Below are 25,792 nucleotides of genomic sequence, written 5' to 3' on the forward strand. Positions count from 1 at the left end.
ATATCTACAGGCTCCGGCAAAACTTCTTGGTTTTGAGTTGGTCCCACTTTGAGAGGAGAAGAGTTTTCATGTCCAGCGGCAGCGCGACCAAAGCACACAAAGGAGGCGCACCCGCGGACAAGCCGATTCTTCCCAAGTTCAAAAATGATGTTTCACTCGCTGATTTCAGTTTCACAGGGCCAAAGATTATGTAGGAATATGTTCTAGCTGATGTAGGAGATGAGGTACGATTTAACAAGGAAACCTAGGTTGACATCAACGCACTTCTTTTTTCTGGTTAAGCTGCAATTTTGTTTTCTTTTTGCAGTGGTTTGCTTTTAGAATCAAGTTTCTTTGTTCATAGTTTGAGAGAGAATTGATCCCTGTGCAAAATTAAATTCTCAACTCGAGTTCTTTCTAAATTACTTCTCCCAGATTCTTGATTAGAACAATAAACAGTAGAACAATACAACTCATGTATCAAAGCTCTGCAAATTCCGGTGGGTTGCAAATGCTGAACAAAATCAAAACCAAAATTTACATGGTCAATTAAACTCAACTGGTAAGCTACTCAAATTTTAACTCGATTTGATTGATTAATAAAAAAAAACTAACAAGCAAAGATGCAAAAAGAATATGAAAGAAAATATACATGATGCCAACTGGTACTGGCTCCACGGTGCTACTCTCATGAGTTCCCCCTCGTTTTTCTGACCCAACAGAAGAAGAGTCAATCCCTTACTATATCCAGAAGCTGAAGAAGAGAAAAAGCCGCCTCGCTGGAACCCAGCGCTAGCTGGGTTTCCAGAACTCGCTGGATTCCCAGCGCTCGCTGGGTTTCCAGCGGTGCTGGGACTCAGCGGGCATTGGCATCATGGATTTCAATTCCAGAATTATCCCCTAAATTCTTCGAAAATCAGTGAAAATCGGGGTGAAATCCAACCACGAATTCTTTGAAAGTCGTATGGAATCTATGTGAATTCCATGGAATTTAAATTCCATGGACTTTTTAAAGTCTGTGGAAATCCACAACGAATACACCCCCCTTAGTCAAACACTTCCTACTCGGGCTGGGTAACATAACAAATGTCTGAAAACATAGTAATTGTTTTTTCTTTAATGACTATCCACAACACCTATTCATATGCGCATTTCAAATCATTCCATGTAGGAAGTGTTTGACTAAGTTTATAAGCTATTTAAAATAATTTATAAATTACTTATAAATTTTTATGAATTATTTGACAAAATAAATTTTAAAATATTACAAGCTATAAAAAAAAATTCTTCAACTTATAAGCTCTTTAAAAAATAAATTCCTCAATTTCAACTTATATTTTCATAATATTATAAGCAAGATGCATTTTACAAAAATAATCCTATCATGATTTATTATTTTCATAATATACCCTTCTAATTTTTCAATATAATTTATCTTCAATTTTCTCTATCTAACTGGGATTTACTCCCTAACTCAGAATTCTCTCTTTAATGTATTATCTTAATTATCCATATACTTTAATAATTTATAAACTCTTAAAACATTTCATGAAATGTCGAAGTTCACGCGCCTTTAAAATAAGCTTACCTAAGCATCCTCTTAATAACTTATTAAGTTCGTTGATTGATGAGGATTTAATCCGCAGCTTTATAACCCAAATTGAAATTTAATAAAGATATCAAGATGAGCATGTTTATGCTTGATTAAATACATTCGGCCTACTATACTGAATTCATAGTTTAATGAGAGAAATACATGTCTATACTTGCACTTATTAATTTATTCTACATCTAGATAGGCGCACCTCTCAAATTGCCTATTTTAAAATGGATAATTATGAATATAACATACTGTGGAAATAAATGCCCCTCGTTTACCTTTGTTTCAGACATATAATAAATCCATATCAAATTGAGATATACCTGTATCTCATTAGAATTAGAATATTAAATTAAATTAATTTGGTTAAGTTGCGTAATGGTGCATAATTGACTTTAACAACCGCTTGAATATTCGATGGTCCAATAAACTATACTCCATATGTCAAAATAAATTCTTAATGATAGTAACGCTACACTACACCCATTAATTTTAAGCAATGATTATCCAGTGACTATCAACTCAAATTTACTAATATTAATAAATATTGAGTCAATTACTATTTTCAGTCTACAAGACCAAGGGAAAGAACCTAGAAACTCAGCCAGTCTCCAACCACTTCAACTACTGAGGCCGATTTTCTACTTTCTTTTACACGTGATCGCTTATTTAATTTACTATGGTAAGTTGGAGTGTGATACTACTATTAGTTAATTTGTTATTACAATCAAGCCGTTTATGTTCAGACTTTTCTTTTTTTAGTATACGTTTATGTTAAAGACTCTTAATCGTTAAATTTATGCTCATATTTTCTCCATCCCGCTTCAAACGATTCAAAAAAATTGAACACGAAGATTAAAAAATATATACTCATAAATATGTAAAGTGGTGATGGGACAATTCAAAAAGTAGTATTAAATGTCTAATTTTCTTTTTAAATTTAGATTGGATCATTTGAAGTGAGACAATCAAAAATAGAAATTAGATGATTTGAAGTGAGACTGATGGAGTATTTGGTTGGGTGCTTTTGAAAGTTAAGAATAAATATCATTTTTGAAGGAAAAGTTAAGAATAAATACAATTAATTGAGTTTATTATTATTTTTTATTTTTTAAGCGCATGAGTTAATCATCAATTCTTATTGAGGGTAATTTAATCATTCAAATTATTACTCCGTAAGATAGGGAAGAAAACAATAATGTAATGACTACCCTGTTTTTTTTTTTTTGGGTTGTAATGACTATAGTGATTCTCGAGTTGGAGCAACGGTGTGATTCTTTCGTGCAAGCTCTTTTCGCCATTCTTAGGGATGATGACGGTGATCGCAGAGCCCGAGTCTGCATGATATTATGGCAGGTCTGGAGGGAAAGGAACTCGGCGGTGTGGAATGGTGACCACCCTACACCTGCTCGCGCCGTTCTTATGGCGAAGAACTGCTATGAAGATTGGCTAGCGGTTCAAACGAGGCGCTCCCCTCGAGTCAGAAACGGGGGTCCAGAGAAAGGCTGCGGGGGATGGCATCCTCTCCCTGAGGGTCAAGTTTGCTGCAATGTTGATGCAGCGTTCTTCTCAGAGAATAATTCGATGGGAGTGGGGATTGTTATCCGTGACCATGCTGGAAACTTCATCGCTAGAAAGGCCATCAAAATCTTAGGTATGTGTGCTGTTGATGAAGGAGAGTTGATGGGTATCAAGGAGGCCTTCTCATGGTTGAAGGAGAAGGGCCTCGTGCAGGGCCGGGTAGAGACCGATTGTAAACGAGCTTACGATGCGATCAGTTCAAAGGAAATGAATATTGTTGAGATTGATATTCTTGCTTCTTACTGCAGAGATAAACTATTGCTTATGCCAGAGGTCCGTGTTCACGTCATTAAAAGAGCTAGGAATGTTGTTTCTCATTGCCTAGCGAGATCAGCGAGAGATATCACTGCACCCCATGTTTGGAATGAACCCCCGTCCTCTGTGGTGGGTCATCTCCACATTCCATGTTCGTGTGCTCAATAAAAGTCTCTCGTTTCCCTCAAAAAAAAAAAAAAACACTTACCAAAAATAATAGTTATCGTTATTTTTTTATACTTACTTTCATTATTTTTCCATCTGTTTACTTGAACCAACCAAACACTTTTTTTTTTTTTGAAATTAAAGACGAGCTTCTTATTACGCCAAATCGGCACGAGCAATATTCGAAAGCCAGATTGGGAAACCTGACCTCCAAATCATTACATCAGAAGAAGACAACCAAACACTTAATTAGATTCAAATAAATATAAAATAAATACATCAAAATCATAGAGTAGTAAAAGTGCGTAGAAGGTTCCGATGTGTATTTATGGTAGCGGAGTTGTAGAGCCTCCTTCCTCCGAAGCTTCTCTCTCTTTCTCTGCAACTAGTCATCGTTGCTGGCCGCCGCCTGCAAATGAAACTGAGCTCACCTCCATTTTATCTCCCATCACACGAAAACCTCACCTCGGAACACACACTAACAACTGCAGAACTCACTGATACCTCTACTTCCCCAATTTTAGATGCTTCGCTTAATTTATTTTCTACTATCAATTTCCCAATTACTAATAATTCCATCGGCGTCCTTCGCCGGCCACCGTGGCCCCCGCCGGAACCTACTCCAGAACGGCTCCGATTCCTCCCGATGCCCGCTCAACTTCGAACCCCTGCGGGGGCTGGCGCCGAACTCCCAGCGCCCTAATCTGGACACCCACTCCGAGTGCCAGTACATCCTGCAAGGCCTCCGCCTCGTCCTCGCCGACCACCTCCGCCTCACCAACTCGTTCCTGCCCCCGCTCGACTCCGCCGAGTCGTGCTGGGAAATCTACGAGTCGCTCGTCAGGGAGTACGTCCCCGGCTTCGACATCCGCCGCAGCTGCGGCTTCGAGACGCCGTGGATCGCCCGCGGGTGCATGAACATCACCACGCGGTCGGAGTTCGAGGCCCAAGTGCCGCGATCCGCCCTCGACGGCGTCGACACCGCCTGCAACCAGTCGCTCCTCAACAACTCCCCCTGCGCTTCGTGCACCACCTCGCTCGCCGGAATCCGGGCGTCGTATCTGCAGGGACCGTCGGTCGGGAACGTCTCCGATTGCACGGCGTACCCCTTCATCTACGCCGCCGCGTTCGCCAATCAATTCGGCCCCGCCGATGTAGGTACGACCAAGTGTCTGTTCAATCTCGATTTCACCTCGTCCCATTCCAATAGCAAGAGGAAGAAGATTGTCATTTCTGTCGTCGTTGTCGCGTGCGTTGTGATTTTGGTTCTAGGGTTTGCTGTGTTCTGGTTCTTACGGCGTAGAAAGGAAAGATTATTGAAGCAGAAATGGAAAAGCATGCGAACTGATACTAATATGAGCTCTGGATTAGATTCAATTAGTGCTAGCACAACATTGATTAGGTTCACGTTCGACGAAATTAAGGCGGCCACAAGAAATTTCGCTAGGGATCATATAATTGGGAGAGGAGGGTATGGAAATGTGTATAAGGGCGTGTTGCCTGATGATTCAGAAGTTGCATTGAAGAGGTTCAAGAACTGTTCTGCAGCAGGGGATGCTAGTTTCACTCATGAAGTCGAGGTAATCGCTAGTGTCAGACATGTAAATTTGGTTGCATTGAGAGGATATTGCACGGCCACGACGCCTCTGGAGGGTCATCAGAGGATAATTGTGTGTGATCTGATGAAGAATGGGAGTGTTCATGATCATTTGTTTGGGTTGGTGGAGAGGAAACTGAGTTGGCCTATACGCCAGAGGATTGCCCTTGGGACGGCCAGGGGGCTCGCCTATCTGCATTATGGTGCACAGCCCTCGATTATTCATAGGGATATTAAGGCGAGTAACATTCTGTTGGACGACAAGTTTGAGCCAAAGGTGGCGGATTTTGGATTGGCCAAGTTCACACCAGAGGGGATGACACACTTGAGCACTAGAGTGGCAGGGACAATGGGATATGTGGCGCCTGAGTATGCGTTGTATGGACAGTTGACGGAGAGGAGTGATGTTTATAGCTTCGGGGTGGTGCTTCTTGAGATTTTGAGTGGGAAGAAAGCACTGATTGCGGTGAATGATGGACAGCCAACTCTAGTGACTGACTGGGCTTGGTCGTTGGTTAGGAAAGGGAGAGCTTTGGATGTAGTGGAAGAGGATATGCCGGAGTTGGGCCCTCCGGAGGTTGTGGAGAAGTATGTGTGGGTGGCTGTTCTGTGTTCGCACCCACAACTATATGTTAGGCCTACAATGGATCAGGTGGTGAAGATGTTGGATACAGATATGCCTATCCCTTCAGTACCTGAAAGGCCCATTTCTCTCATTGCGAATCTTGATGACATTGAGAGGTCTGTGAGTAGCAGTGGTTCTGCTAATTTATCGACGCCTGCTGGTTATCAGACTTACACTTTTGAGCACGACCATGTAGAGGTGGAGAAGGAAGATGAGAACCAAAATGGTAGGTAGCTTCCTTCAACTTGTGAGAGCAGGCACATTTTTGGTATGATTCTTTAGAACTTGAGATGTCACAATTATTCTTCTTCAAAGAGATCTGTTGCAGTCGCTTTGCATTCTGGGCTCCGGTGTTTGAAGAAAACGGCGCGTGAGCTAGTTACAGCTTTGATTGAGAATGCAGACGGATTTCTGCCCTGCCATCTCCAACATGATTCTGAGAGTTGAAGAGATTGATTTGGTTATTAATGGGGTTTTAGGTGGTGTGTATTTATGTATGAAAATAGGAAAAGGGTGAAGCAAGAAAGCTTATGATGGTGAGCGAGGTAGCTTCTCTTGTTTGATGTTCCATCCATCATATTTTCTTTGCTTTCCTTTCTCCAGGATTCAATTACACTGTATAGTTATTTTCCAATTTTTTTTTGTACAAAGATGTATTTTTATTTGTTTATTGTGGGTTGATGCCCCTCTGCATTTGTAGTTTTTTTGTACAAGTAAGTTTTGGCCCGGTTCGGTTCCTCACTTCTGGCCGATGTGCTTGGGCCAGACCGGCCATCAGTTTGACAGTCACGCTCAAGACCCTTTTTTCTTCTTTTCAGAATTGAAAGAAATGGATAATTATTCAGTTTGATTCAATTAGTGACTAGACACTATTGATTTATATATTTAGCCAAATAGATCTTAGATCCACTATCTCCGTATCCATCGGTTCAAACATGACAGATTATATTACACAAATTTGAAGACGGATGTTCTTGCAAATTAACTTTACACCTCGTAAATACGGTATATATATAAAATTTGGTATCATACATTTGCTGCCTATTCCAGTTCAGACAAAAAACTCAGATTTATTTCGATTTTATTATAGATCCCTCTGAAGAAGATTACACTCCAATTCTGCTGCTGTGCAGGAGCGAGTATGCATTTATGGTATTTGGATCACTTATAGTTTATAACATTGCATATTTGATGAAGATTTGCGTCTTTCGATTGTAAACCTCCATAATCATTCATGATCAATACGATTTTATCAGTTAGCCTCAATATTTATTAATCAAAAATCTAAATACAGTTTTGTTGTTTCTTCCTCTTTCTTCCTAGGAAAAATTGTTTCATTTGTGCACACGACGAAAATGCGTCAGAAGGCTTTAATTTATTTTACATTCTGTTTATATATATATATATTTTTTTTTTCTGTTTCAATGCTGTGAAATTATTTTCATCCATCCGCTTCATTATGAAAACAGGCACACAGACATATTTTCTTTAATTAGTTCATGTCTCACTGATGATTTAATTGTACAATCATCTTTAGTGTGTAATACTTTAGGATTCTCATTGTTTAGAATAAGCCTTTCATCAGGAAGAACATTATAAAAAAGAAAACAGAAATTTTATTACAATTGTTATGATTATTAGTATAGTTGGTGATGAGTTCATGTTTGGATAGGATGGTGCAGTACTAGGATAAGAATAAGATACTTGGTTCAACACCATAGAAAATAAACGATCTTAATTATCTCAACGGACACAAATATGACCCTTTAGTCCTTAGTATTTCCCTTTCATGTTATGCTAATCAAATAACTCTTGATTGAAATGAAGCTAAAAGTGACAGTTGGGAGCTTTTAATGTGGTGCGTGAAGACGTTTTGCAAATTGTTCAGTTACATCGGTAAGTAGATGATGATACCATCAATCTTTAATTGTTACAAATTCATGAGATCTATCAATCAATTGTTACAAATTTAAGGACGAATAATTTTGATTAGAACGACCCCAAAAATATTAAGAATGTGTTCTCTTTGGTTGTAATTAAGGACGACTTGAGTGGTATGCCGGATACGGCCTCATCCGATTCCATCGTGTTTGAACTTTATGTTTCATTTCATCAATACATGTGACACTATTATTAATAACAGAGATTCAAGTGTGCGAGGTTAATGCTCAAGTCCTGAGGTCTTGGGTTCGAGTCCTTCGTCACGCTGTCTTTAAATTTCTTTATTTTTACTTATGTAATTTATATATGAAAAAAAAAAATAGAGATCCAATATGCTTAGTTTCATCGAGTGGTACCACTACTGAAGTAGTTGAACTGGAATGAAGATCAAAAAAGAAAACCAACTTGGGTGGCTGCTTTATTGGCATCTTGTGAATCAAAGTAAAAACAAGACAAATTAAATACTGTTTCTGGTAATTTTTGGAAATACCCTTTGTTGATTAAGGCAATGATCATTTTTCTGGATACAACAAATACATAGACCAGATTTGGCAGCTCACGTTGCTGAGGGTAGATCTGTCCAAAAAATACAGTTGTAGAGTTTCTATTTATAGCATAAGTTACTCTGTTATATGGCGCCAGCCACAAACTCTAATTTGCATCACATCTCCAGCTTGGGTAGTGATCAGTGATAGTAGCAAGAAGGCATGGCTGGTAAGCAAGACGTCGAGAGAGGCGAAGAAGGGAGTAGAGCTCCACTTCTTGCAGCTGCAAATGAGGATAGATTCATGGTCTATCTCAGCACATTTGTTGCAGTTTGTGGCTCTTACGCCTTCGGATCTTGCGTACGTCCCATCTACTCTCTCTCTCTCTCATTCAAGAATTGTGTGTTTTGATCAATGGTGTTTTTGCAGATAGGGTATTCATCACCTACTCAGTTTGCCATCAGAGAAGATGTCAACCTATCCTTAGCTGAGGTTACTTCATCTTTAGCTTCGTTTCTCATTCAAAATGCTTCAAACAAACATGTCTGAATTTTTATCATTGCAGTACTCATTGTTTGGCTCCATCTTGAATTTTGGAGCAATGATTGGTGCAGTCACATGCGGCCAAATCGCGGATAGAATAGGTCGTAAAGGGGTGAGTTTTGTTGGGATCTAACATAAAGAATCTTTGATTTTACAAACTGTTGCTGGATCATAGTTAAGAGTACAAACTGTTGTTGAATTTGAAAGCAGGCAATGATAGTATCAAGTTTATTCTGTACGATGGGGTGGCTATCGATTTACATTGCCGAGGTATCATCCATTACTACATAACTAGAATCTTGTAATAGATTCCAAGAAACCAGTTTCTTGATTTAGCAAACTGCAATAATTTCCACACACAGGATGCCCTGCTTCTAGACATTGGAAGATTGGCAACTGGATATGGGATGGGAGTCTTTTCATATGTGGTAAACTCTTCTGCTCTAATCACATGAGTATTTTAGGATATATTCACTGTCGACACCATAGGCTCAACGTTGTCGTGTTTGGTTACTAGGTTCCGGTATTCATAGCTGAAATATCCCCCAAGGAATTAAGAGGAGCTTTGACAACCATAAACCAGGTAGAAAACCAAGAAAGCTTCCCAGTATATAGTTTAAGGTTGTTTCTCATCTTTTCTAACCTTGCAGCTTATGATTGTTACTGGAGTGTCTGTATCCTTTGTCGTAGGCACGCTTATAACATGGAGGGATTTGGCATTAGTGGGTAAGACACACGACGCCTTGCAGTCATATGTATGGATACAATTTGTGTAGAAAACTCATCACTTGTAAAACTGCTGCAGGCATCATTCCCTGTGCTGTTCTTCTTGTTGGTCTCAGCGTCATCCCTGAATCCCCGAGATGGCTGGTAAGAATCCGAATGCACTGATTTTTCGTGTTACACTGTTATGATCCGAATACAGGAGAAAGCTTACATGGTGATGGTGGCATTTGTTAAGGCAAGGACAAGGAAAACACAAGGAGTTTGAGGCAGCACTGCGTAGACTTAGGGGAAAGGATGCTGATTTATCAGCAGAGGCAGCCGAAATTCAAGTACGTGAAAAAATCTTAATGTTTCGTTTTAATTGATATGCCGTGATGAATATGAAGAGGACGAGATTGTATATACGACAGGGACAATATAGAAAGCATTGGAGAGGCTTCCAAAAGCCAAACTGCTAGATTTATTTCAAAGGAGATATCTGAGTTCACTCATGGTTAGTCTTCGATCTTCTCTATCTTCTATTTGGTTATCTCTTCTCTCTCTCTATAACTACCGTATCCGATTATACTGTCAAACAGATAGGAGTAGGGCTAATGATCTTCCAACAACTTGGAGGTATCAATGGGGTCAGTTTCTACACCAGCAGTATCTTTGAGGCCGCGGGTAACATAAAAATGAACAAGATTTTTGACAAAACTGCAGAATTGCAATCTTTTAGTTGAAGAGAATTGATTTGTATCTACACATATAATGTTGTGCAGGATTCCCAGCTGACGTTGGAACCATAATCTACGCGGTTCTTCAGGTAGTTTGTTGCATCCTATTGGTTATGAGGCCATTGCAGTCATTTCTAGAGAAAGTTTAGTACTAGTTTTGAGTGAAGTGTAAGAACATTCAATTTTTCAGGTGATAATTACCGCGCTAGCTGCTACTTTTATCGATAGAGCAGGACGAAAGCCTCTTCTAATAGTAAGTATCAGTTAGCAACAACTAATTGATCTTGTTCTCATTGTCTTAAATGCAAGCAAATCGTCTTTTTTTTTCTTCTTCCAGATTTCTGGATCAGGACTGTTCCTAGGTAGTCTGCTGATAGGGAGCTCATTCTATGTGAAGGTAAATATTTTGTTAAATTCTTGAAAAAAACAGTTATTGAAGAAATAATATGTATTCTGATGCAGGAGCGTGGACTAGCATCTGATGCAGCTCCAGTACTAGCTTTGAGTGGAATAATGGTAAGTTCTCTTACTATTCTCCTACATTTTATATAACACAAGAAAAAGAGAAGAAGAAAGCTTAATCCAAGAAGCTCCATATTAGGTGTACATAGGGTCTTTCTCAGTTGGAATGGGAGCAATTCCATGGGTGCTCATGTCTGAGGTATGACAGCAGAAACAACTCTTTTGAACTTCACAGATACACTATGATTAACAAAAATGTCTAAATGAGATTTTGTGGTGCAGATATTCCCACTAAACATCAAAGGAGCTGCTGGAAGCTTTGCCACACTAGTGAACTGGTCTGGTTCATGGGCTTGTTCTTACACCTTCAATTTCCTCATGAGCTGGAGCACCTATGGTCAGAAACTAGATTACAATTGCATCACTTGTATCCACTCATCGTTGTGACTAACAATGATGTAATTAATGGGATTATTGCAGGATCTTTCATGCTCTATGCTACAGTGAATGCACTTGCAGTTGTGTTTGTGATTAAGGTAGTGCCTGAAACCAAAGGGAGAACTCTGGAGCAAATACAGGCAGCAATTAGCTCTTCGTAGAACAATCCAGAACCTTCCTTTCCATCTCAATATTTCTTGCAACCTTTGAAAGTTGAAATGTTGCTGTCAGAAACCAAGAATGGTTTAATAAACTGCAAAGATCGATGTGCATGGCTAGTTATGGAGAAAGGAAGAATCAGCAAATTCTTTTGCTCTATAAACAAGTGATTTTTGTGATTGAATCATAAGAGACTTCAAAGGTCTCTGAATCATACAGTTTAGTTACCAATGGAATTTGATTTCTCTTTCAAAAAAATTTAACAATTAGTTATAAATTAAAAGGCTTGTTTACAAATGAGTCAAACGGCAATCTCTTTCCCCTCTACATTAGAATTTTAAATTGAGATCAAGAAAGAAGCAGCCTATGGTATTTGGATCTCGTGTTTTAATTTTGAACTCTAGTTTTTAACAAACAATGCATATGTAGTGCAGTAGTGGGGTAAAAAATATAGTCCCCTATTTATACAAAAAATAAGAGAACGACACGTATACGAACGAGCCGAGGTCGAGCTCGGTACGTAAATGGTTGACGAGCCAATCTCGAATTGAGCTCGGCTCGAGCTCAAACACTTAAATATTTAAACAAGCAGAGCTCAAGCCCCCTAATATTCGGCTCGTTTCGTTTACAGCCCAAAATACGTGGCGTTGTCATAAAATATGTTAACCGTCTGCAGAATGTCGAAGGTACGAGATGCTTAGGTGGGCAATGGCACAATCAAGGAAAATAACGGGCGTAATATTCGGGAGAAAATAAAGACCGATACCAAAGGGAAATGGTAGTCTATAAATAGGAGAAGAGAGAGTTATTCTATTTCTACCAAATTACATACTGAAAACACTACTCAAAAGTAGAGAGAGAGACATAATAAAGAGTTCAAGCATTGCCGATCCTTCATTTTCTCAGTCATTAGGTATTTTTTTAAACTCATTTTGTTACAAGGGACATAACCACTCCCGCATATTTGATTAAGATTTGCATATTTCTAATTCTGTGTAGTTTAGTACACTTTTGAATCTAAATTTGCATATATAATCATTCTTAATAATACTTTTATCGGTTCATGTCAACATTTATTAATTAAAATCTAAATGCAAAGTTGTTGTTTATGTTTCTCTCCCCTTCGCAATGTTTTTCATTGGCGAAAACTTGCGGCGTTCACTCTAATTAATCCTTAATTAAAGTTTATAAATTAATTAATTAAATGCCAATCGTGAAAAAAATGAAATAAGTTCAAAGTCCATGTATTTAACCGAAAAATTGAAAGTTGGTGTGCAATTTGAAATTTGGACCAAAGTTTGTGTATTTTTTATATACATTTTACCCTTTAAAAGTATTAAATTAATTAATAAATTAAAAGGTGCGGCCAATTGCACTTAAGACTACCTCTTAAGTTATTAGTATATTGTTGGTGTTGTTGTTATCCTCGTATCTTTATTTAAATCATATGCACTGATAAAATGAAGTATGTTTAAGACATGATAAATAAATGGTCTGAATAGTCTGGAAATAGAGAAGTCCTTTTCATTCGCCTTGCAAGTGCTGCTGTTGATTGAATGATGCTAAAAGTGATTGGTGGGGAGATTCAATTGTGGTAGGTGAAGATATTTTGGCCAACTTGTTGAATTAGATCTATGCCCCGACGTCAATCATGTCAAATTTCTCTGCTGGAAAGCCACACAAAAGATTAACCCTATACATTAATTTGTCTGATTGCAATAGAAACAAAAAAAGATTGATTTTTTTTAATTGTTTGCTCTTACATGATTCTTGACAGTTTTGGCTTCCGACAAATGTAACCAGCACAACTTGTAATATACATATGATATACTATAACTTAGTAGCCCTTTTAGTAGCCGTTAGATATATAGATATTTAATTAATTCTATGTCGAGCATTGTCGTGTATGGTTTTGAGTATACGTATTTGAAAACAAGTATAACTAAAAACTCAATTAACTTGATTGGATAATGAGTTAAAGCCATTCATTTATAATGTGTGACAACCCCATTTAGCAATCAAGATGAGGCAAGTGGAAAGTAGTTTACATATCTTCTCTCTCTGTCTATTCCTAATCAATCTATTTCTTGCTTTCATGATCAGTGTGTGTGGTTATATCGTCTGTGCAAGACGTTTGCACGACTCTCTCTCTTCTCTCTCTCTCTCTCACACACACACACACAAACTATGGTGCAGCCTCATGTATTTAATTTCATGCACGATAACTAATGTCTTATGTGTTACCTGTGTATGAAGTCTGGTGACGACATAAATATGAGTACAAGAATGGAGAATTTAATATGCTTGTTAGGAGCAACAATACAAATGATTTAGAGGCATTGAAGTATTTGAATTGGAATCAAATTCTTAAAAGATACTAATTTAATTTGTTTGCTGCTTAATGGTATCATCCTAATGAAGTCAAGATCAACATGACTATAAAATATATATAGTTGTTTGGCTGTCAAAAATAGCTTTCAGTGAGCATAAAAACCAAGAGATATAAAGAATACGAAACTGTTAATTCCCATAAATATCCTTGGCTGGTTTTAGGCAATGACCCTCATTTTCAAGTTGCTTGAATGCTGGTGCTGAGGGTATATCTGTCAGCAAAGTATTGAGCTGCAGAGCTCCATTTATTGTAGTACTAACTTCCTCACCAACAAGTATATATGGCGCCAACCACAAACGCTCTGATCAACATATCTTGTTGCTGCTGCACCTCTCTCTCTCTCTCTCTCCTGCATCAGTGACACAAGAAGAAAGCCATGGCTGGTAAGCAAGATGTCGAGAGAGGTGAAGAGGAGAGTAGAGCTCCACTTCTTGCAGCTGCAAATGAGGATAGATGCATGGTCTATCTCAGCACATTTGTTGCAGTTTGTGGCTCTTACGCCTTCGGATCTTGCGTACGTCCCCCATCTACCTTGTTCTTCTTCCTCTCTCTCTCATGTCTCATCTCCTCTCTCTCATTTGATCAATGGTGTTTTCACAGGCAGGGTATTCATCGCCTACTCAGTTTGCTATCAGACAAGATGTCAACTTATCCTTAGCTGAGGTTGCTCACAGCTTGCTATTATTACTTCATTTTAAATTCAAATGCTTCAAACAAAGATGTCTGAATTCGATCTTCTCAACTTTCACTTTTTTATATATACATGTTTGCAGTACTCATTGTTTGGCTCCATACTGACTTTTGGAGCGATGATTGGCGCAATCACAAGCGGCAAAATCGCAGATTACATAGGCCGTAAAGGGGTGAGTTTGTTGGGATCCAAGGAAAATGGCATTGGTCACCAAGAATCTATGCTTTTTACATACAGTCGGATCACAGTTAAAAGTGTATTGAATTTGAAATGCAAGCAGGCAATGATAGTATCAAGTGGATTCTGTGCAGCAGGGTGGCTTTCGATTTACTTTGCCGAGGTATCATCCATTACTACATTTACTATCTTGTAATAAACCAGTTTTTTTCATTTAGCAAACTGTAATAATCTTCACAGAATGCCCTGCTTCTCGACATCGGGAGACTGGAAACTGGATATGGGATGGGAGTTTTTTCTTATGTGGTAAAACTAAAATCTGCTGCTATTCTACAACAAAATGTTGACACCACAGACATAAGCTAAAATGTTGTCGCGTTTGATTGCTAGGTTCCGGTATTCATAGCTGAAATCGCTCCCAAGGATTTAAGAGGAGCTTTGACAACCATAAATCAGGTAGATAAATGGACTTCTCGCTTCAGTGGTTATAGTTTTAAGGCCATTTCTTCATCTTCAAACTTTGCAGCTTATGATTTGTACTGGAGTATCTGTATCCTTCATCATAGGCACATTGCTGACGTGGAGGACTCTAGCATTAGTAGGTAAGATTCTAAAAAACCATCCTAGTCATATGTATTTGGTGAATTTAAGGATACTACTATATACATACATACATACATAAAATTTGTTGTGATGATACCGCTGCAGGCATAGTTCCTTGTGCTGTTCTGCTTGTAGGTCTCAGCATCATCCCAGAGTCCCCTAGATGGCTGGTAAGAATGCGAATGCATGAATTGATCGATATTATCATACTCGAAGAAAAAAAAAGCTTACGTGCTGGCATCTATTTAGGCAAAGCAAGGAAAACACAAGGAGTTTGAGGCGTCACTGCGTAGGCTTAGGGGAAAGGGTGCTGATGTATCAGCAGAGGCAGCCGAAATTCAAGTATGCGCCAACTAACTAAGTTTCACCATAGTTGAGATGTGATGAGAGATATGAAGATGAGAGTGTGTAAATGACAGGACTATATAGAGACATTGGAGAGGCTTCCAAAAGCCAAACTGCTAGATTTGTTTCAAAAGCGATATCTGAGCTCAGTCACGGTACTCTTTCATCTACTCTATGCCTTATTTGGCTGTGTACATGTGTGTGTCTCTCTCTCTCACTACCACTTCCAATTTTTCTACAAAAACAGATAGGAGTAGGACTAATGGTCTGCCAACAGTTTGGAGGTATCAATGGAGTTTGTTTCTACACAAGTAGTATCTTTGAGTCTGCAGGTAATACATTTAGAAGAAACAAGTCCCTTGTAATCTTTAAGTCGTTACCATTGAATCTGCGATGCTCCACAGGATTCCCAGCTGAAGTTGGAACTATAATCTACGCGATTCTTCAGGTAGCTTGCTGCGTTATGTGAAAGTTTAGTACTAGGATTTGAGCAAAGTGTAAGAAACATTTCTCTCTGTCAGGTGATAGTGACTGCATTAGGCGCTGCTTTCATCGATAGAGCAGGAAGAAAACCTCTTCTAGTAGTAAGTATTCCATAAGCAAGAAGTAATGTTGTTGTCATGGTCTTAAATTAAAGCAAATCTGTGTATCTTTTTGTCTCCAGATATCAGGATCAGGACTGGTCTTAGGATGTCTGCTGACAGGGAGCTCATTCTTTGTGAAGGTAAGTACATATTTGATGTTTTTTCTGAGACAAGTTATTGAGGAAGAAACATTCTGTACCAGGAGTATGGAATAGCAGAAGGTGCAGCTCCAGCACTAGCTGTGAGTGGCATATTGGTAAGTTCTTCTTAATTAATCTTGTTGCTGCATTACATATCAATACAAAATTTCATATGCTTTATTGAAACTAGGTTTACATAGCGGCTTTCTCAGCTGGAATGGGAGCAGTTCCATGGGTGGTGATGTCTGAGGTATGAAAACAAACATGGAACTTTTCTACGTTACACTACTCTGATATAAACATGTTGAAACGAGACGAGGAGCTACGTGCAGATATTCCCTATAAACATCAAAGGAGTTGCAGGAAGCCTTGCCACACTGGTGAACTGGTTTGGTGCTTGGGCTTGTTCCTACACTTTCAATTTTCTCATGAGCTGGAGCTCCTATGGTATAAAACTGGGCTGTTTTTTGCATTTTTGATGTGGATTTTAGAGTAATTAAAGAAGAATGGTAATGAATGTGGTTGCACTTGCACTTGCAGGAACATTCATTCTTTATGGAGGTGTGAATGCACTTGCAATAGTGTTTGTGATTAAGGTAGTGCCTGAGACAAAGGGGAGAACTCTGGAGCAGATTCAAGCAGCAATCAACTCTTCATAGATCCTTTTCATCTCAATATTTCTTCTTACAACAACATTGCTGTCAGAAGCCAATGATGATTCAATAAACTGCAAACATCTTCATCGCTAAATACAAGTCTCTGCTGTTACAAACAAGAGGGTTTTTCTTGGTTGAAACATTGTTATATCAACATTTTCAAACGTGAGATGAATGCTGATACAGTGTCATAAAACTCATAACAACATATGTTTCCAACAAAATCGATAGAATTATGTTTACCAGTGACCAATTCAATTTTTCGTAAATGTTAGTTTAGATTTTAGACTTGACATTCTTTTAACGCATCCCATCCACTAAAGCACATAAATTTTGGCATGCTGTTTAAGATATTTATTGATTTTACTGGAGTAATAGTTTAAAATTAAACCACTTTAAATTGTATTTCCCCAAGTCCTCGAGCAATTCTTCTTCTTATTCCTATATTTCCTCTCTCTTTTTTAAAAAAAAATTACTTAGAAAATTCAAGAAGTTGCAAAAGGAAAAGTCGAAAGTTCATGCACAAGAATGAAGAAAAGTGATGACGCAATAGGGAGTGCATTTTATTGACGGGAAAGAACTGGTTTTTTATCATTTTGGGAACTTTCCTCAAAAAAAAAAAAAAAAACTGGGCCGCTAGATGAAGTTATTATTTATTATAAATTCAATTTGGGACTAGGGGGATAATAAATTAATATATGAATTAATATTTGTTTTATTTTTTACATAAGGGGTTAGAAAGATAAAATATAGGACTATATAGAATTACTCAAATATTTATTTGATGTTTAATTTGGGAGGTTCGAGAATAAATTAATAAATTTGATATTATTTTCAGTTAAAAAGTTATACTAATTAATAAATTGAGGCTATAAATAAAATTACTCTTTAAAATTTATAAATTCAAGCATATATCAAAGAAGAGCCCATTAGCGAAAAATGGCCCAAATGCAAGTTCCAGTTTAATAGCCTAATTAGTAATTACATTTCCTCCAAACACTCTACAAATGTACATATCTAATCAATATTTGTGATATACATGAAGTCGTTCAATTAGACGACTCAATTAAATCAATTGTTTATGTGCTTAATTATTGTTTAGTCAACTTATGAATTATGATGTAATATATTTTATTTTTTGAAATTACAAGAGATATCTGAATATAATCAATTATACAACCCGCACGTAGGCGGGACCTCACCACCACCCAAACGGTGATAAAACATCACCGCACGGAGGCGAGAAACGCCCTGCGTGTGGAACCTCAACACCAAACAATACAACACCGCACGTAGGCGGGAATACAACACCACATAAAGTGGAAAAACATCACTCACACAGACAGGATTGAACTCAAGACCTCTCTTCTTCGGATGCCTCATGATGTAATATTTTTAATACGTATAATATTTAATACAATTTATTGTAATTTGTGTTTTGATATTATTCTTTATATTGATAATTAACTTATAGATTAACATTTTATGAATATAAAAAATTCTATATTATTTATATTGTACATCCTGCAACAACTAGTACTCAAATAGCAAAGCGAAACCTAACGGTCTGACCCTCTAAACTCTTATTAACTCACTATATAAATACGACAAGTCCCTTCTTTTAGGGCAAAATGTACTCATATTTAAATATAGGTTCACCTATTTTGGGTAGCATAGCAGATAGCGTAGGTGAGCTTGTGATTAAAGGTCATAAATTTAAAATTTTCAAATCGAGCTCCTCAGACACAGATAATGACTATAAGTTTGTACACAATATACCATTTGTCAATAGTGGTTCCTTTTTTTTTCTTTCTCTTTTTTTTTTCCACTTGTTTTGAAGATCAGATGCTTCTTATAAATGGCAATATCACACTATCAAATATCAATAAAATGTTTCGCACAAGTAAACAACACAAGAATACAGAGCCAGAAGCACATTTACTTAACAACTTGTTTTACAAATGAATCTATCTATACAATCAGAGTCACATTGCATGTTTAAACTAACACTCTTTTTCCCCTTTACATCAGAAATTTAAACTGAGATGAAGAAGGAAGCAGCCTATAAAATCTATTCTCTCAATCATCAAACTAAATCAGCTAACCAAATTAAAACAAAATAATGCAAACTATTCCTCATGAATGCATCTTCCATACAGCCTTTGATGGAGACGAAGAATGTGTAAACTTGAGCGTCGGCCTCCTCTGCTGCAGCCTCGCCTTGTGCTCAGAAGTGCTGCTGCTGCTGCTGTTGCTTGCTTTGATCACATCAACTTTCACAATGTGGTGATCAGAAGTCCCTTTTGATGAGACCACCGAGTATGATCCTGGGACGAACATGTAAGGCGCGTCTGCTGATGATAATATGTAGTCTACTCGCGTCCCATACTTGCACGTCCCTTGCACACCTGCACCGCGTTATACATTTCAACAACAACACTCAATGAGGGAACTTAATTGCAAGGGATGTGTTGTTATAGATTAGTAGCTCTTACTCTGCCCTTTGGCTATCATCACAACAGACTCACACTCCCCTGCATAATCCTTAGCATCTGTGTATTCTCGACTCTTTAGATGCTTCATCACCTCCACTTTGGGCGTTGGTTTCCCCATTTCTTCGTAGTACTAAGCCCACGAACAACCAGACATTAATAATTGGTCTTACATTGTAAGAATGATGATCAACCAAGAATGTATATGTATATATATGGTATTGACCTTCACAATATCCGACCATCTCTCTTGGGAGTAATCTGTTTCGTCTAGTGAGTTTAGGCCTCCGGCTAGAATGTGGGGCACGCTGGTCGACTGGATGATGGCGTTCATCTGCTTCATCCTCCAGCTCTCGTCTAGGTGGTCGAGGAGCGTGCAGAACACGTTGATCTCGCCTACTTGAGGGACAGTGGAATAATACTTACTCTAATCTTTGTCATGGAATAAATGATAGGTCTTTGATAGATAATTGTCGATCTGTAAAAATGATGAGTTGCAGTAAACACGTTTGCAACGGATGGCACGTGCCAATAGACACGAGGTCGGACCACATGTTTGCCCAAACGGACGTGGCAGCGGTTGAGGACCGAAGAGACACGATGGTTCGGATCTGTTTGCCCAAACAGGGCACGTGGTGGCAGTTCAAGACCGAAGAGACACGTCGGTTCGGACCTCCTGTTTGGCCAAACAGTCACGTCAGTTCAAGGAAATCCTTGGACTACTATAAATAGGGCCCTCCAGAATGAGATTAAAAACAAACGAATTCAGATAATCAATTTGTCATATTAGTTTAGTTTACATACTCAGTCCCGAGTATCAAGCCGTTCGACCGGATAGCGAACTCCTAGTGCTAAGGACTCGTCTATCATCCCGAAACCGTTGTATCTTGGGGGCAATTACTGTAGATCCGCGAGCACAGAGCGGAAGTAATTTTGCCTTACGGAGAGAGAATTTATTCTCGCCTCGGTTCTGCATCCTTTCATTTATCGTCATTCTATTTTCTACACTACCAAATAACAGGACATCAATGGTGGCTTTCAGTACATTCCTGCATTAGATGCCTTTTTGCATAAGCCCAAATCTTTGTCTCTTTCTCATCATGTCTACCTTCATTGCTATACTTGTATACTTACTTTGTACTTTAAATCTCTGGTGTTTTGTAAGTAAATCTTTATGCAATTGTAGCTCACATGCATAGATTCTTTGTATATTCAAATCAGCTAGCTTTGCATATACCATACCACCAATAAAAACTCTTTGCTCCTTTTATTATAGCTCATGTTTTGGCCCTTTTATTACATGAGATGAGATCCCTTGCTTCTCATACTAATTTTATCTCGTGTTTTATTGTCTTTACCAATTCATGCTGTGCTGTGCTGACTGACGCCATAAATGTGTGTGTGTGTGAGAGAGAGAGAGCAAAAAAAGCATCTAATTGATCAAGACAAACAGCAGACAGAAAACTCGTAAACATGAATTTTCTAAAAAAAAAACATAAAGAGCAAGAAAAATTAAAAAAAAAACCTGAAATCGGTGTCATCAAAGATCCTGTGCGCCTTCCAGCGCTTGATCGGCCAGCGAGAGAGAATGGCGTTGCCGAACTCGGGCGCCCAGCTCTCGGCAAACACATATTTCATTCCCAAAGCTTCAGCCAAATCGGAGAGCGGTCTCATGTTCTTCTCCTCCTCCGCCTTCACATCCTGCAGCGCCACCACATCAGCATTCAGCTCCCGCAGAACCTCCGCCACCGCTCTACCCCTACCTCCGCCGGGCCGCCTGCTCTCTCCGCTCAGCTCCTCAAACTTGTCGAAGCTCAGCTGCCCGCTCCTCTTCAACGATATCTCGTTGTCGGGCAGGTTTATGGAAACCCTCAATCTCGACCTCGCGAATTTCTGCTGCCGCGACGGCAGGTCGTCGGAGGCGCTGCCGGGATGCAGGGGAGACTGCTTCAGAATGCTCCTCGGCCGATCGTTCCTTTCCCGCCCTTTTCTTGGCTCCTGCTCTCCGCCCGAAGATTCCTCCGCTGTGGTGACAGCTGGTGCCATGGAGAAGAGGGCAGCATTAAATGACACGAACCTTATCGCCTTCGCGCCGCCTAATTCGGAGCTGGGGTAGATCACGGCCGACGATATTCCGGCGGCGGATTCCGGCTGAGCTCTGGAGCTCGATTTGCCGAGCTTCTTCACGACGATCTTGGGGCGGGAGCGGCGGGTGCGGCGGCGGGGCCACCCCAGTCTGGAGCAGAGGCGGCGGAGCTTCTTGTTGAATACCTTGAGCATTTGATTATGGCGGCGGTGCGATTCGCAGCATGGAATGCGGCGGATGATTGCTGGAAGAGATGTCAGCCAAAGTGCAATGAATTCAGTGAAAGAGAGAGAGAGAGAGTTTTTTTTTTTTTTGAGCCTGAGAGAGAGAGAGAGAGTTTTATGAGGTTGAAAATGTGTTGGCAGTCTTTGAATGAAGTGGGCAGGTGACTTTTGGGCAGGTCAATGCCTTTTTTGAATTTGATGATGAATCATTAGCTTGTATTTTCAGTTTCACACCTTAATTAGATTATGTAATTTGCTACGTAGTGGACTACTTGTAATCTGCTAAAGTCTTTCATTTCAATATTTTTATGCCAAATACTACTCTAAATTGATTTTCACGCTACTCTAATTAGTTAGCGGATATGAAAAGTTAGCTTTACTGCTTAATCCCAGCTTCCAACTCCTCTTAAACTGGAATTTTAATTTATGTCACTGATTCATCTTTAATAACTAGAGATTGAATGAGGGGTGGGTGTTTCTTAAAGGATTTAGAACTAACCTAACTTTTTGCATCGAGCTTTGAATTATATAGTAATATATTTGAAAAATAATGTGGTAAGACAAGCTCAAATTATATCATTTGAAATAAATTTTCGTATTATAATTGGGTTTTCAATATATTTTTGTTTTCGAAGAATGTGTATATCTCTACCCATGCTACTTTATTACCCTAACAAAATAATAATACTTATATTATTATTTTTTATATAAAAGGTGAAAAACACAGCTATCATCGGAATGTTAAGAAAAAGAGAAAAAAAAGGAATGGAAGGCAAAATAATTGGAGTTTGGCCCACTGGGGGGAAATGGCCAACTGCTCCAAGAAGGAAACATGGGTTGGAAAGGATCAAAAGATATGTAGTATGTGTTTGGACAGTTTAGAGATTTGGATTATTAAAAGGAACACATTAAACACCCAACTGCTCCCAAATAATATAATGTTAAGTAGTTATCATCATATTTGTGACTGGAAACTACCTTTATGATTAGTCAATTAAATAAATAATTGAAATGTAAGTGACAGAGTGGGGTTCACCAAACACGGCGTATCGAAACTTCACCATGCAATGCATGCAACGCCACGTCACCAAAAACACGGCGCCTTAAACTCCCATGCATTCTTTTTCAGTTTCTCTCTCTCATATCTGTAAGATTAAATATACTTTTTCGTCAATTTAATTTATATTATTTTTATTTATTCATCCTAAAATATTCAGTAAACTTTTCTTAGCTAGTAAAAAACAAATAAACAAAAAAGAAGATGAAGAATTGGTCTAGTCCTCTCTAATTTGTCATTAATTTAAATGATACTAACCTCTTTTTTTAATGAACTTACTCATTGACTGTGTAAGCCTATAATGCATATATTTAATCGAGAGCTACCGGTTTAATAATGGATTAATGCTAGTTGTTCTTTTTATTTAATTTTACATTTTTAAATGAATGAAGTTCTCTCTCTCTCTTTTAATAAATTGATCATGAAAAGGTACTAGATAGAGAGATCATATCTATTTGCCTGTCGGAAGTCTTTTTGTCCTATAAAATTTACAATAATACCTTTGATCAATTATTGAATTGAAATATAAATAAAGTACGTTTAATAATTTGTGGAGCTCAAACATTACTATACCATACAAAATTGTAAGCTCACCCCACTTTTCTTTAATGCAAGCTGACTGGGCGCGCACCGCTAAGAAATTAAGTTCCACCTTTTCTAAAAATGATTAATTCGTTCTTAGAATTTTATGAATAATAGTAGTATAAATTACAGGATGTGTTTCAATTAACCAAAATTCAGAATTTGTTAGTAATTAGATTCGTATCGTCATTTAAATAAACATAAATCTTGAAAGTAATATCTAAATTGTTGTCGCATATATTCTACATTTCCACCTGCTAATTGGGAATGACGTTTTGATTTGGCGTTTTATTTTTGTCATTTTATTAAATCATGTTTCAAGACTTCGCCTTGTTATACTTGGAAATTGACAACCTTCAAAGGAAGTCGATCCTGTTTTGTAAAATGATTATTTGTAAAATTTGGTTTTGTACACATTCAACTTAATAATTTGTAAAATGATTATTAGATTGATGGATGTCTTACCTTTTCAAAGCATAACCTTTCAAGATAAATCATGTTTTTTCTAAACCATCGCAAAAGTCGATCCTGATCAAAGCCGGAGCTAAGAAAAGAGAGGTCCCATGTAAATTTTTAGAATTACTCTTTATTAATTATTGAAAAAATATAAAAATTAGAATTGCAAAAAAAAATATTAAAAATTCTTACTTGGGCCATTTAAAAAATCTAATTTGTTGTGCAAGTTCTTAAAAATGTATATGTCCTTTATTAATAGTTAAAAAATATAATAAAAAATTGGAAATATATAAAAATTACTAAATTCGTGCTTGGGCCCTTCTCAAAGCCTGATGTGCAAGTTGCAAAAATGCTAATACTAGAAGGAATTGAACACACACAACCACACAATTAAAAAGCACATCCTTTACTGACATTGCTACAAATAAATCCTTGTTTTTTTAAGGTAAAAAATTATAAATATATGAACCAAAATATTTTGGGGGTCTTTGTTTTTTAGGGGACTAGTACAGACTACAGTCGATCGTCCAGCCCCAAAATCGACCCAGATCCTAATATATAACGTATGTTAGTTTAAAATGATTAAATTATTAATGCATCGTTTTGTTTAGAGGATCTAGACTTACATTTCAAACCCAGAAGATAAATGGCTTGCATTAATAATCCACGAGTAATAAAAATACAACTAATTTTACTAGGTTTTCCAACTTTCACTTACCTCTGATTTCCCTACCATTGTAGCCTGTAGGGTATAAATAATATGCACATTTGAGGTAGCTAATTTTATCACAAAAAGGAGTAGGACCCCACCTCTTATTTCCATGCCTAAATAATTGAGCAAATCAAGAAAACCATTGTATGGCTTGGCTACAAATTAACAAATAGCCCAAACGCCATTAAAAATAACTAAGAAGTTAAAAACACTAGAATTTTAGAAATTCAGCAAAAAAATCTTTTTGATAAATTAATAATTAAATAAAAAAATTAAAAACAATATCACGAAAAATTCAAACACAAAACTTTTAAATTTAATCATTAACTACTCTATCGCTTGACTAACACATACACCCAACAAATATCTCTTTTGCTACTAATCGTCCTTATCAACTTAATAAATTGCCGATTGGACTATAGGGTACAGCGGTAGGAAGATATTTATGTCACTTTACAGTTGTTAATAGCATATAGTATAAATTACAAAGAGAATATGCATTCATATATAGTTATATTGGGGAATTGAAACTCAATATTTGACCATACAACTTAAAAATATAAATTTTTGTCATTTTTTATAATTTTAAATTGTATTACCCTTAATTTAGGCGGATCCGATCGATTGGGCGTGGGTTTGAGTGGTACTTTTGATACTAATGTTATAATTTATGTCAAAAGTACTAAATTACTTAGAACAAAAATATACCAAATAATTTGGTACTTTTGGCACTAATATTATCATTTGTGCCAAAAGTACTAAATTACTTGTTTTTTTTTAATACTTTTGACACTAATATTCTGATATTCTCATTTATTCTAAGTAATTTGGTACTTTTGACACAAATTATAACATTAGTGCCAAAAGTACTAAATTAATTAGTAGTTTTTTTGTTTTGCTTTCTGTTGGTATTTTTGGCACAAATTATAATATTAGTGCCAAAAGTACCAACCCACGTGCTCAACTCGATCCGATCCGCCTAAATTAAAGGTAATACAGTCTGAAATTGCAAAAAATTATCCAAATTTGTGTTTTTAAGACGAATGACCAAATATTAAATTTCAATGCTCAATATGACTATCTCAAAAGTTGACTCAATTACAAATATAAGAATTACTAATTCAAGATTTATAGAAGGTCAATGTATGCTTTTCAGGTAGTTAGTTTTTTCTTTGTTTTTGTCATAAAAATATTGGTACTAATTCAACGATTCTTGACTTCACGACTAAATTACCATTTTTTTGGGTTAATAGTGTTTTATTGTCTCGAATTTTTAGTATTTTTCACAAAAATTTTAAATTTTTGTTTTGTCTTAAAAAAATT

General features: G+C 37.4%; 4 protein-coding genes across 6 annotated transcripts; 3 read left to right on the forward strand and 1 right to left on the reverse strand.

The window, feature by feature from the left end:
* Positions 1-3,866: 3,866 nt before the first annotated feature.
* Positions 3,867-6,657, forward strand: LOC131000549 (probable LRR receptor-like serine/threonine-protein kinase RKF3). Its single transcript, XM_057926525.1, has one exon. It carries the CDS (start codon positions 4,105-4,107, stop codon positions 6,034-6,036), a length of 1,932 nt encoding a protein of 643 aa, XP_057782508.1. The 5' UTR covers positions 3,867-4,104; the 3' UTR covers positions 6,037-6,657.
* Positions 6,658-7,674: 1,017 nt separating this feature from the next.
* Positions 7,675-17,113, forward strand: LOC131000570 (sugar transporter ERD6-like 7). 3 transcript variants are annotated; one of them, XM_057926569.1, is made up of 19 exons: positions 7,675-7,698; positions 8,417-8,588; positions 8,658-8,720; positions 8,794-8,883; positions 8,982-9,041; positions 9,134-9,199; positions 9,289-9,354; positions 9,422-9,497; positions 9,577-9,641; positions 15,385-15,477; positions 15,555-15,635; positions 15,728-15,812; positions 15,885-15,928; positions 16,002-16,064; positions 16,145-16,204; positions 16,267-16,320; positions 16,395-16,454; positions 16,537-16,651; positions 16,745-17,113. In XM_057926569.1, the coding sequence occupies exons 2-19, from the start codon at positions 8,451-8,453 to the stop codon at positions 16,861-16,863; spliced, it is 1,398 nt and encodes a 465-aa protein (XP_057782552.1). In that variant the 5' UTR covers positions 7,675-7,698; positions 8,417-8,450; the 3' UTR covers positions 16,864-17,113. The 3 variants fall into 3 exon arrangements, with proteins under 3 accessions (XP_057782552.1, XP_057782551.1, XP_057782550.1); XM_057926568.1 differs by lacking the exon at positions 7,675-7,698 and having other exon boundaries at positions 8,375-8,588; XM_057926567.1 differs by lacking the exons at positions 7,675-7,698; positions 8,417-8,588; positions 8,658-8,720; ... (4 more) ...; positions 9,422-9,497; positions 9,577-9,641 and adding exons at positions 13,628-14,178; positions 14,265-14,327; positions 14,438-14,527; ... (3 more) ...; positions 15,059-15,134; positions 15,241-15,305.
* Positions 9,738-11,572, forward strand: LOC131000610 (sugar transporter ERD6-like 7). The gene is made up of 9 exons (XM_057926623.1): positions 9,738-9,990; positions 10,076-10,160; positions 10,259-10,302; positions 10,404-10,466; positions 10,551-10,610; positions 10,676-10,729; positions 10,815-10,874; positions 10,958-11,072; positions 11,156-11,572. The coding sequence occupies exons 1-9, from the start codon at positions 9,988-9,990 to the stop codon at positions 11,272-11,274; spliced, it is 603 nt and encodes a 200-aa protein (XP_057782606.1). The 5' UTR covers positions 9,738-9,987; the 3' UTR covers positions 11,275-11,572.
* Positions 17,114-18,779: 1,666 nt separating the features above from the next.
* On the reverse strand, positions 18,780-21,985 carry LOC131000571 (uncharacterized). The gene is made up of 5 exons (XM_057926570.1): positions 20,878-21,985; positions 20,373-20,401; positions 19,579-19,757; positions 19,356-19,485; positions 18,780-19,268 (listed from the first exon to the last, which is right to left on the reverse strand). Exons 1-5 carry the CDS (start codon positions 21,630-21,632, stop codon positions 18,997-18,999), a joined length of 1,365 nt encoding a protein of 454 aa, XP_057782553.1. The 5' UTR covers positions 21,633-21,985; the 3' UTR covers positions 18,780-18,996.
* Positions 21,986-25,792: the final 3,807 nt, after the last annotated feature.

The sequence above is a fragment of the Salvia miltiorrhiza genome, chromosome 8 (assembly GCF_028751815.1).
Source record: "Salvia miltiorrhiza cultivar Shanhuang (shh) chromosome 8, IMPLAD_Smil_shh, whole genome shotgun sequence".
NCBI classification, from domain to species: Eukaryota; Viridiplantae; Streptophyta; class Magnoliopsida; order Lamiales; family Lamiaceae; genus Salvia; species Salvia miltiorrhiza.